General features: G+C 43.0%; 1 protein-coding gene across 1 annotated transcript; it reads right to left on the bottom strand.

Annotated features, from left to right (window-relative positions):
• Positions 1–237: 237 nt before the first annotated feature.
• On the bottom strand, positions 238–12119 carry LOC135367168 (syndetin-like). The gene is made up of 26 exons (XM_064600306.1): positions 11895–12119; positions 11604–11684; positions 11427–11543; positions 11268–11339; positions 10974–11098; positions 10802–10919; positions 10389–10424; positions 10217–10299; positions 9979–10120; positions 9751–9891; positions 9389–9524; positions 9157–9322; positions 6655–6753; positions 6458–6548; positions 5133–5312; positions 4704–4810; positions 4331–4419; positions 4048–4139; positions 3934–3960; positions 3515–3631; positions 3329–3426; positions 3145–3238; positions 2918–3076; positions 1999–2120; positions 1736–1925; positions 238–1092 (listed from the first exon to the last, which is right to left on the bottom strand). The coding sequence occupies exons 1-26, from the start codon at positions 11934–11936 to the stop codon at positions 979–981; spliced, it is 2838 nt and encodes a 945-aa protein (XP_064456376.1). The 5' UTR covers positions 11937–12119; the 3' UTR covers positions 238–978.
• Positions 12120–12863: the final 744 nt, after the last annotated feature.

Raw genomic sequence — 12863 nt, forward strand, 5'->3', positions numbered from 1 at the left:
CCAGGGGGTGTGGCGCCTTCTTCGAACGAGGAAACTAGGAGAAAAAGAAGACTATTCAACATGATTATTTTTTTCTCTCTATAAGAAATATTTTGAGAGGAAGAAGAAGAATCCCCCTTGGTAGATAAGGGCCACAGGGGGGAGGAGGAAGAAGAAGGGGAATACTACATAAGGAGATAAAATGGTACAACAGTTCTGATAAAACGGGCGATATGTTGACGAAGATCAAGGCCGACGAAGACGGCATATTGTTTTTATTGTCACTCAGACGTGCACATATACAACCGTGACATTCATTTTTTACATTCCAACGCAATCATAAATTTCTTTTTAGCTCCTGTGGTAAAATCTCATGATGGAATGTAATGGTATAATAACTTATAATCAGACTACACCAAACGTCTTCATGCATAATGCCTATACATACAGTTCATGTACAAATGGAATATCCTAGTGAATGTCAGCACCGTATTTGAACCAAAAACTGAAATACGAGCATTAGGGAGGCAGCCATTGGGAAAAACTTTCTGAGCAGACGGCATTGTAGGACGATTTGATTACCTTTATTGTTTTGATACCCTCGTAAAGTACCAGCATTTTGCCCTGCACGTATAACTGTGACCATCTGTATCCTTATGCAACACAAACACGCCTCATATTGCATTTTTCGTAGGAAGGACCCAGCTGCAATCCCCTACTATATGTTGTACCATTGCATCATGCAAGATATGAGCAAGGATCCTATGTCCTGCTCCTCCACACCACTTCCGTGTCCTTGCAACTTTCGATAGAGCACTGTCCAACACTATGGAGTACACTGACATGTTCCTTGGCTGCCACATCACGCGAGGATGAACATTACACCTATGTAACGAGGCTTCGTTCACATTATAAGACAGGTAGTAGTCACAGTGGTTCTGTGAAGGCCATATAGTCTGTAACAACAGCATTCCTAGGCAAAATACACAGCAGTCCACACTAGCGCTTTGTCCTGTCATTCTCGTCGATGAGGTTGATGAGGTTTTGTCGGCTTTTCTTATTCAGCTGGGTCACACAATTTACCAGTCCAATCAACTGTTTTGGAGTGTACTCCTGCAACGAAACAGATAAGGTGATAAGTAGAGCCTGAAGTTTTCGGGAAATATTTTTTTCTAAATTCGAGGGGTAAAAATCGGGTAAATAAACATGTGCACTAAATTCATGCGAATTCGGGTGAAAAAAACTTCCAGTATGCTAAATTCGGGGTGAAATCGGGCTCAGTTACTCAACTAACTGTAGTGGTTTGGTACAAATGGTGGTACAAATGGTGGTACAAACAAACCCTAAAACTTCATGCTCTAGTGATAAGCTCTCACTTGTAGGGCAGAATGTTTCCGGCAGAAGAACGAATATGACGTGTGGTTGATGTGCAATCTTATCTTATCGCAAACTTTACACAAAGAGTGTCCTATTTGTATCTGAAGTTTGTTGTTCATTCTTTCGAAGCTGCTTCAACATTGGATTGGATTCGATTCGATTAACGAATAGGCAGATATACCTGAAGGAAAACACCTGAGACATTTGTATTATCGCGTAGTTCTTGTTTTAGAGGGCAAGGAGGGTTACCTTGAATGTGCCCAAATGTATGCTTTCCTTATGAACCTCTTGTGCCAAGTTTCCCCAAGGACGCAATGGAACATGCTTCCTAGCCCCCTAAGACACGTTGCACACAATGTAGTGAACATTAATTGCTTACCTTGTGTGACAGAATCCATGATTCCAAGGCTTTATCTAACATGTAATACGCTTTTATGTAGCCTTCTACAAGTTCTCTATCTGGCAGAGGCCTTAGGTCCATCAGTTTCTCAACCTTGCTCACAAACTGCTGATAATCTAACTGCATAAGTGCGCGCCCCTCATTTGTGCACTTCTTAGCTTGCGAAAAGCTGGAATGAAAGCGAGAAATTTGAGTTGAATTACATAGTTGAAATGAAAGCAATCGAGTTTGTGGTCACTCACCCTTCAATGAAGGTCCTATTGGACATGCGAATGCAGTGTTCCCACAAAAGCGACGACGCGACCTTGGGAATTGGCGTACGCTTGGAGACGTCGGAGAGTCTCATTATGAAGTTCTGAAGCTCCTGCGTAACAGAAGAAGCATACAAGATGATGGGTTGGGTAGGGGCCGTGTAAAGGTGGAAAGAGAATGAACGGCACAAAAATAGTGATTTTGAAAATGCATTTAGTAGCGTGCAAGTAAAAGACATTTTTAAAGGGGCACTAATATGCAGAAACAACTCGCTCTCAAATGAAAATCTGTGTTTCAATTAGTATAATGCAAACAAAATTAGTTCACACAGCGCTACCATTTAGAAGAAAACACAATGAAACGGGGGGGGGGGGGAGATTTCCCTCTCTCCCATAACGCACTCTGACAAAGAGATCCCCGCCCCCAGAAAAAGAGGGCCCGGATTCGCCCGATTTTCGTGGATCGACAGGTCAGTGGTCTTCCAGAAGACATGAATCAGTGTCACCCCTTTCGTTAAAGCTGCATGGGGGGAAGGTACCAGGAAGGCCAGTCTACTCAAATGTGGATGTACCCCTGTTATGCATATTGTTTGTGCATTGGCAGGGCACTGCTGTAGTGGGGCGAAACTGGGGTATGGGGAAAATATCTAGGGAAAATAGTAATCAGATAAGCCACAGAGCTCCTGCAAAAAAAATAGTACAAATTCTGCATAATCCGCGGCTAATACACATGAAATTACGGTACACTCCAACTGAGTGCATAGAATCCTCATTAGAAATAAACAAAGAAAGGAGTGTCATTAAGTAGTACTAGGCGATGGCAGCTCCCTAAGGGGACTGCATCACGACTCCGGTAAGTGATTATGCAGACGACAACAGGCAAGCGATATGATGAGGCAGAGACACTCACTCTTACGAGAAGGTCGACGTAGCTACTATGCTGGGAAGGAATGTCGTGAATATCCCAATGAACCCTCTCCATAAATCCCAACACCTGGTCATAATTAATAGACTTGGCTGCCACAGTCATGTAGATGGGCCGCCTCAAATCCACCGAGAGTGCTACATTCTGTTCCGGAGGAGAGAAATGGGTACGTACTGGGTAAATGGGTAAGAGACAGACAAACAAAGACATACCTGCGTGTAAGTCTTTAGATATGGCTGCTTGGCCTGCGGTATCAGCGCATCAAGATGAGGAGCTAGTGACTCGAACTGCTGAGATAGGAATGCCCTAAAAGTATGCGTACAAATATGCAAGCAGGTACCAACAATATCAAGCGCATTAGTTTCCCCTTATGCGACTTATCAAAACTATACTTACAACGACTCAGCGGCAACCACCCTTTCCGCGAGTCCGTGAAGATCTGCAGGATCTATCAAGCTGACAACGGGAGACAATGACGGCGGAGGAACCTTGTCCTACAGAGTCGAGGTGGTTGGTTAGCTGTATGCAGAACGCACGTGCTTTGGCTCCAAGCAGAAAGCATGCGGCCAGGGGGGAACGTACCTTTGTCTGACTCGGGTCGCCAGATTCCAAGTCCTTGCTTACGAGAATGAGGACGTCGCTAATTCGCCTGAGCGAAGTACGCAGCTTGTTGCTCAGCGAGTTTTCGGAAAAGTCACTCTAGAACGTGCATGCGGGGAACAAGTGAGGTTTCGGTGAAAAATGGCTTCAAACTATCGCAAAAGTGCACCGCACATAAAAGCACATAAAACGCCGTACAGAAGCAGTGTTGTTACAGTTAAATTGTGCAGTGACGAGACATTGTTCAGCAAAAATATTTAGCATGGCAGCTCCTGATGAAATGTTTGTTGAACTGAAGCAGGGTTTTAAGCGAAGCTAAATGTCATTTAATTGCTCCGCTTAAAGGAGCACAAATGGTGATTGTAACCTGGATACACAAGGTATTGAACACATATACTTACCATTTCCTTAGCAAAGAAGAGGTAAACCTAAAAAGGAAAAAAAAAAAGTGTGTGTGCTGGAGACATAAATAGAGCGACACAATACTATATACTCTTAGTTAGCAAATGTCTTACTGTGTACATGTAGTAGTCAAACAACTGGGACATGCATAGGAAGACATCAAAGGCTATAATATGCAGGACATCCATCATCTTCATGTACTTCCCTAGTTGAAAAAGAAATTATTCAGACAAAATACAGCAGAGCAATTGCACATAACTGTTGCATATTCGGTTCACAGTTCATAAAATGTTCTGGGGGTCATGCAGAACGTTGTTCTAAACGTGCAAGCAGCAGCAGGTTTAATTTCGATTTCACACAAGCGCGACAACATCCTTGATGACATTGAAAACTCACCGAGTAGTCTGAGAACATTCAGCGTTGTATTTGTCACAAAGGGAACATTTTCTGGCCGTGACATGTACCTCTTTGAAGGCTTGCTGGTTCTGTTAAAGAGTTCCACAGTTAATCAACGGAAATTAATAGTCGACCGTGTTCATGCAACAATACCACAACACACAATGCAAGAAGTTTGCTCATGGCAAGCGCAGCATTGTGATGGCGGTCGTTGCAACCATTTCATACCCACAAAAATGTTTTTTTTTTTTCTACGTGCAATACAAATTTTTAACCAAACAAATTCAATTGGTGTGATTCTTCCTGCACGATGGCACATACAAGAAACAAAAACAAATCAAACCTGCACAAATACGTAGAAAAAAATTAGCACCTCCTCTGTGGCGTCTCCCCAGCCATTTCATCTACATAGTCCTGTTTCAGTTCTTCAGGAACGTCAGAATCGTCAGAGTCGGAGCCGGCGCCCTTGTTATGGTCATTCTGCGTTTGTAAGAGATAAGCCCAGCTTATCAGTCAGCTACTCACTCTTAAAAATGAACTTCACCACATAGCACGCTCCTAGCCAACCATTATCTCGAATGATATCGTTATCTGCCCTGATTTGTTGAAAACGGGAGGTGTACGCCTTTTTGTGACACTTATGCTGTTCATAATTGTCACAAAAAAGGCGTACGCCTCGAGTTTTCAACAAATCAGGGCAGATAACGATATCATTCGAGGTAATGGTTGGCTAGGAGCGTGCTATGCGGTGAAGTTCATTTCTAAGAGTGCTCATTTGACCAGCCAGTGGCGGCATACTTACGGATGCGCTGTCAAAAACGTCCTCCTCCTCATCATCCGCCTGAATCACAAAGGGGTTGGAATTTATGTCGAAGGTCCTCGTGCCAGAGCGCCGCATCGGAGAAATCTCTTCCGCCTTCTCAACCCTGTCGGGCGACAGCACTGGGCGAGCTTGCAAATAATTTCTCAGGAACCTGAATTCCTGATGAAAAACGTAAAAGTTGGAAATAACTCTGTCGCGTATCGACAGCTTTTCTTTCTCGTACACGATGTTTGCGGATATATAGGAGATATAAAAGGCACTCCTTACACACGTTGCTATAGTACTACGCCCGTGTTCAATGTAAGAGCAGCACGGAATGCAGTACGTCAGCTCTAAGAGAGACAATCCACGGAGAAATTATGCTGCTGCGCCCTCTGGATATCGCCATCTGCCTATGGTTCCGATGTCGGCGGGCTTATACATGCTGTCCTTAGGTCGACCATGACCATTTAAAGCCCCCCAGCTTTCTTTTGTGGAAAATTTACTTTTTCCACTAAGTGGGATTTACAGATCTGCGGGATTTCTTGGATAGGAGGAAACAAGCAACAAAATGTGCAGTATTCTCCCGAGATCACATACTGACTCATACACAACCTTTTCCAGCCTTTTTTCACTTTTCAGTGTCCAAAGAAAACTGGAATCAACTCTGTAAATCTCTCTTACGTTACTTTTGTTACATTTACTTGCGTTACATTTACTTATGTTACTTTACATTACTTACTTACGTTAGATTTTCTTATGTTATTTACTTGCGTTACATTTCCTTTTGTCGCGGTACATTCAGCCATGTAAGTGTCACTGTTGTCAGGCATTGCAGTCGCGAATGATCAGGTTTAACCCGCAAAAATGTCATAGATTGGTTGAAATCCTTAAATAATTCTGTAAGATGTCAAACATTCCGCGAAAAAACAGACAATTCTGAGAGAAACAGATTGTTCCGCGAGACATGGCCAATTCCGCGAAACTTTGTGGAAAGCTAGCGACTATAATGTCTTTCACGTGCTCCTTCATCATTCAAAAGAACAGACTAGTTTTAAAAAAATATATACAAAACCCGCCAAAGCTTCCCTTAGTGTGCGCCGGTGTTGTTAATAGCTCTCAAACAAAGAGCACGGCGAGCTAGCATGAGCAATAAGACGTACAAGAGTTTGTACCTCCTTTCTACGTTTCTTGCACGTTTACGCACGTTACATTTCTTCCAATCTTTTACACGTTTGTCTATTTAGAAACAGAAAAAATATGTACTATTCAAATCTCAACATACAGGGCACTGCTTCCACAGAAACATCCAAACCTGCACTCACCTGTAAGTGTAATATGGAAAAATTTTCCCTAACCGGTACAAGTGCCCAGCTTTCATTCTCTAAGAACATTCTCAGCTCATCGAGACAACATCTGGAATAAAAAGAACGTGTTAGAAGGCGGACTACGTCACCCTACAATGTTGTTCCAATCCAATAATCCAATCAAAGTGATACGTTAAGTGGAAGCCTTGCCACACCTGTGATAGTTCTTGAAGTAATTGCCACTCAGTTTCCTTAACGATTCTTGAAGGTCTTCGGACTTGCTTTGGCAAAATTCATCTCCGATATTCATCAGCCTAAATGTGCGTACATGTATATCAATGCAAAGGAAAAGCCTCGAAAAGTCATAGATTAGAGCACTGCACGGGCTGTATTTTTAGGCCCAGGCCCAGCCTCCCTCTGATTTGCTCCTCCCTCGCCTCCCTCGGGTAAGCTGGAGCCCATGCAGTGCTCTACCATAGATCTTATCCGTAGCAGACGTCATGGCACCAAGTTGCACTTTCATTCAATTCTCACGTTAGCAATGGGATTATTGAAGCTATTTGGATTGATGGCTCTAAATGAGTGTGAAGAGGCAAATGTTGATGATTTATGGTCTTTTTTTGTAAACACTGTGAACCATGCTATACAAACTTTTGTACCAGTGCGAAGGAAAAGGGAACGTAAATTTAGTCCGTGGATCACTAGGGAAATTATACATTTGAAACGAAAAGCTGAAAGGATGCGTAGACGGGGTGTTAATGGTCAACTGTTACAGCAGGTTCGGAAGACAATGAGGGAAAAGATTCGACAAGCGAGGTTTACATATTTTAGTGTGACTCTTGACCAATTCCTTGAGTCTGACCCAAAAAAATTTTGGAGGTTCCTCTCTCCTACGCACAACACCATCAGTAAGTTGTTGATAGATGATTGTATTGTCACTGATAAAGTCAAAATGTGCAACCATATGAATGAGTATTTTTGCTCCGTATTCACACGTGACGACGGTAGTCGGCCAACCTTTCCGGCACATGACCTTTGTTACGTTCCTGACATTGTTTTATCACGAGAAGGGATTTTCAACTCCTTGCTTAGCATAAATGGCAAAAAGGCGTGTGGACTAGATGGCATCCCAAATCAATTTCTCTTGCGCTACGCAGAGTGGTGTAGTTTCTATCTTGACATAATTTTTAGGAAGTCAATTGAGACAGCGAAGGTTCCGAGACAGTGGAAGCAAGCAAAAATTGTGCCTGTCCCAAAGTCTGGAGATATGCTCAAAGCATCTAATTATCGTCCGGTGTCACTGCTACCTACGTGTGGTAAAATTTTAGAACACTGTATCCATAAACACCTGGTGACATCTCTTGAAGAAAACAATTTTTTCACACCAGCACAACATGGTTTCCGCCAAGGTGTTTCTACTACAACCCAGTTATTACAAACAGTTCACAATCTTGCGGCAACAATTAATTCACGGGGGCAGTCTGACATAATTTTCTTGGATTTGTCGAAGGCGTTCGACAAGGTGCCTCATGATAAGCTATTGTTAAAACTACAAGCTATAATGGGTAACTCAAATCTGACCGCGTGGCTTCAGGACTACCTTGCTGACAGACAGCAGTTGGTACAGATCGGTGAGAGCAGCTCTAACTTGGCTTATGTGGAATCCGGCGTGCCTCAGGGCTCGGTTCTAGGGCCTCTGTTGTTTTTAATTTATCTAAACGATATCACTGAGAATATTCCCGTAAAAATACGTCTTTTTGCTGACGATTGCATAATTTTCACCGAGGTAAATTCTGTATTAGATCAGATTCAGCTTAATGAATGTCTTCGTAGGATTAATGATTGGTGCTTAACATGGCAAATGACTCTCAATTTTCAAAAATGCACATACATGCATGTCACGAGGAAAAGAATACCATTGTCCTTTCAGTATTGTATAGATGGATGTGTTCTATCATGTGTTGATTCCTGTAGATATCTCGGAGTGACGTTGTGCAATGATTTGAGGTGGAATAAGCATATTGATACTATCGTGAGAAAGGCAATGGGTAAATTATACTATTTGCGTCGTCATCTTCATCAAGCGTCCACCGCCACAAAATTGAAGGCATACAAGACATATGTACTATCTGCGCTGGATTATGCGAGCATTATTTGGGACCCTTTTACCGCATCCAATATTGATAAATTAGAAGGAGTGCAAAGGAAAGCCTTGCGCTTCGTTTTTAACAAATACAGAAAGCTGGATTCAGTCTCTAGGCTTTACGATAGGGCAGGGCTTGAGTTGCTTAGTTCCCGCAGGAAAATGCAGCGGCTCAGGTTCCTTTACCAAATGATTCACAACAAGTTTAAAATCGACAGCACACTTTACCTGCAGCCTTTCTCTGGCCGAGAAACTAGGCAGTCACGCAGTTTACGTTTTAAACCTTTCAGCGCGAAAAGTGATTGTTTTAAATTTTCTTTCTTCCCGCGGACTGTCCTGGAATGGAACGAGCTACCACAGGCGATAATGAATAGTCCTACGGTTGAGAATTTCTGTAAACTGATAGCGACAGTTCTGAAGTAATGTCTTCTGTTATCTCTTTTTGTTGACCTTGTGTGTTTACCTTAAGTGTATGTATCCCACCCTACTTAGGCTTACTTGTAAGCCAGTAGTATGAATAAATATAATATAATATAATTACAGGAGACGATTCTGATCTCGGAGAAAATCGTACCTCCGCACAATGTCCAACACCTGTATGAACTCGTCAAACTTGAAGCTTGATATGTCGCAGGCCAGGACGTACAGCTGCACCTTGTTTTGCACGTCTTGCCAGATGCGTAGCAGCCCGTGCTGCAACTTCTGCTGTACGTACAGGTAAGCCACATCTGGTGCATCACCTGCGGCGGCAACTTTGTTTTCATCGACCACATGTTCGCTGCCGCCGCAGTTCTGCGTCAAGTTACCTTCCTCAGACGGTGTCGGGGGCGGCACCTCTCTGGAGCCGTGCCACTCGAGAATCGCTTTGTAGCTGCACATTACCTCCCATAATGCTTTGCTCAGATCCATGAGGCAAGATGTGAAGCAGTCGACATGAATGTTCTGCAATGTTGCACACGGCATATTGCATGCAAATGTACTCGAATGTCAATAAACAAAATCGTACAATTTGTACCAGTGTTGGCCTCATTTTTAATTGGACAAGAAGTTATACGATTCAAAAGAATAACTAGTCCCAGAAAAAGGACAAAAGTGGAAGACAAAGAACAGCAGTTAAGCAACCATGTGTCTATTAAATTTTGCACAATGTGCAAGGAGGGGTACTTACAGCACAAAGTGCGGGATATAGCATCTTCTGAAAGTTGGCGTCCTTTTGGCCCGAGCACAGTTCCACATATCCCAAGACTATGGCACTGGCTCTGTTATGAATGGCACTGGCAAAGTGCATGAGCAGCTGGTCAGCTGCAATCTGAAATTAAAATATGTAAGGCCGTTTGCACCACAAAAACTCATGTTTACGCAGACAATCCAATGTTTATGAAATGTTTATGCAAACCTGCGTTTTTCCTAAAAGTTCGTAAGCAGCTTGTAGCTTCTCATATTTGCATTTGTCAAACTTTGTGCATATTTTGGAGAGCGCCACGTCGAGCTGCTCGTCTGTCATCTCAAGTGTGTCCTGCAGTTTGGAACTGAGTTCACTGGAATGATAAAACATTTCAAGTTAACTAACATGCACATAATGTTATTTCTGACAAACTGTGGGCGAAAAAAAAAAAAAAGAATCGGCGCCGGACCTGATGCACCGGTAGTGTTTTAGTGTGCTGGCAGCATTCTGGCATGCCAAACACAGCTGAATGGCCCCAGCATAATTTTCTTCCTGCAGAAAGTACGATCATTTGGGTGTAATCTACGAGCATATCAGATAATAAAAAATCGAGTGTAAGTATTAGTATTGGTGTAACTCACTTCAAGAAGCTCCCTGAGGCTCGCATCTGTTTCTTGCTGGAAAGGGGAAGACGAAAATACATTAACGAATTAATGAAATGATGATAGTGGGTAGGTGTTTAATGGTGCAAAAACATCTATGGCTACGATGCACCAGAAAAAAGGTGAATGGAAGGGCAACTTAGTTTGAACAAAATAGAAGCAATAGCGTTATAGCGAAATGTTACCAACTTTTTACATTCGCAAGCCAGTGTTTTCTACAAACTTTTTTCTATAAGGCGCTCAAAGTTTTGGTAAATTTTGTGAAAAAAATTGCGGTAGATTTTGGATTCTTTTAATGCTTAAATAATTCCCAACGGCAGACCAGGAGAGAAATGTGAGATATCATGGTCGTACATCCTCACTCTAAATGCAAAGAGTGGGCCAGTACTTACCAGTGTCTTAATCAGATGCAGAGACTTAAGGAGAGACCTCAATGTTTCCCGCTTACGACAGTTGGCCAGAATACCGAGACTGGCTTCCGTGAAGTCTTCACGGGTCTTGGCTAAATTCCTACACCACAAAGCAACATACTAAGTAGCGTAACCTCTGTACTACAAAACTAACCTCCTTCCCGTGCTACAAATTTCGCCGGCTTCCTCCAAGTTCCGCTGCAACTCCATGACCGTCTGCAGTTCTGACATGTAGCATGATTGGTTCTGAAGTATGAGGTCAGAGACCCTCTTGGACACCTGAAAGAGATTGCAGATCTTCCATATCATTTTCTTTTTTGCATGTTTGCTCTCTGTCATGGACACCAAAATGTAAACTGGACTCTGAACCAACATTTCTATGTTGCCAAAATAATAGGGGGGGTCGTCTACTAGGCAATTTACACTAGATTAAGGCACACTCACTCACCACGTACAGCTGGTTCCGCAGCGTTTGTCGTTCTGCTTGTATCACCGCTTTGTCAAAATCTTCCGGGAGTTTCTTCATTGCAAAGAAAAGTCAGCATGCAGGCAGTCAGGACAAGAAAGATGGGCACACTTATTGCATTCCAATCATATTTGAACTTACTTTTAACACATATTCGCTGGCGTCAAATGTGTCATCTGAGTAGTAGACAGGCTCGATCGAGTTTAATGTTTCCTCTTCTAATTGAGGGTCGGCCAGTGAAGGCCTCTGTTCACATGGCTGGTAATAGCAAAGAGAAAATGAAACGAATCCATCTGAAGCACCGCTTCTCCAGCTCACCTTTACTCGATCTACCGATGCTTGCGGACTTGATGGAGAGACGCTACAATTTTCGGCAGAGCTTGTATTTGAAAGTGAACCCTGAAATTTCAGTGGAGATGAACGTCTACATATCGTTAAGAAGAGAACACTTTCGTTTCTCAGAGTGGCATCGTTACTAAACCACAGCCTTTTCTTGTTTTTTTTTTTTGTTAATTATTGTGTGTTTTCAGGCAATTTATCGCGCATTATGGAGATCTGCACAGCGTGAAGCAGCATGCAAGAGCACGGTGTGGATCAACCGTGTCTCACCTGTCTGCCGACGAGAGACTTGAGCTTTTTTGTTAGCTCCATGACACGCAACAGACCTTTAGCGCTCAACGCACTACATTGCGATATGGCTTGTGATCCACATTAAAACTTCGTCGCCTCACTTGCAAAGAGCATTCCACGTGAAATATACACCCCACTCAGAAAAACACCACCTGACAGTAAGCCCACCAGGAAGTGAACTGACGACAAAACGGATGTTGATTTGGTGTCGCTAGCATCGCCGCATCGCGGGTTCGCGGGTCCACGCGCTGCAGAAAACGCGGAGAGAAACGATTTTAAATTTTGAATATGTTGAATGGTGAATGCGTGACCTACAAAACTGAAGAGAGAGTATATACAGCTGTAGGTCGTTGTTAAACGAATGGACAAAACTTATTGGAAAAACTTAGCTCTGAAGAGGTACGCGAGACATTTCTTCAGTATCGCATTAATTCGTTATGTTGTGAATCCGCATATAACGATATCGGCAATACCCGCAGCATCTTACTCTCAGATCTGGAGGGAAGAACTGAATCTTCACAACGGATTGGGAGGAGATTAAAACATCAGGTATTGATGTTTCCAACAGTTCAATTTCTTTCGATCTTCTTTCACTTCCTTCTGCCAGACAAGAGTTCGCAAGTGAACCGTAGATCAACCGAGAGTTCGGGAAATGTTGCCAACAAATAGTTACAGTGGAGGGTATTTTGGACCGTGTTGCAAGATCTTTGCGAGGGGAATGCAGTGGCTTATCCAGAATCCCAAGCATGGAGGGGTGTTGGAAAGAATTGGGGGGGGGGGCATTATTATAGTTACGTCATTATAGCTTAACAGATCATTACCGACATATGTCCAAAGCTCAAATCACAAGGGCACCCCCCTGTAGGAGGTACACAGGTGAAAAAGTTAGGGGGGTGTCACTGAACATTTAGGGGGATGCTAGGGGGGTCCGGATAAATCACTGGGGGA

Source organism: Ornithodoros turicata, chromosome 8 (assembly GCF_037126465.1).
Source record: "Ornithodoros turicata isolate Travis chromosome 8, ASM3712646v1, whole genome shotgun sequence".
Taxonomy (NCBI): domain Eukaryota; kingdom Metazoa; phylum Arthropoda; class Arachnida; order Ixodida; family Argasidae; genus Ornithodoros; species Ornithodoros turicata.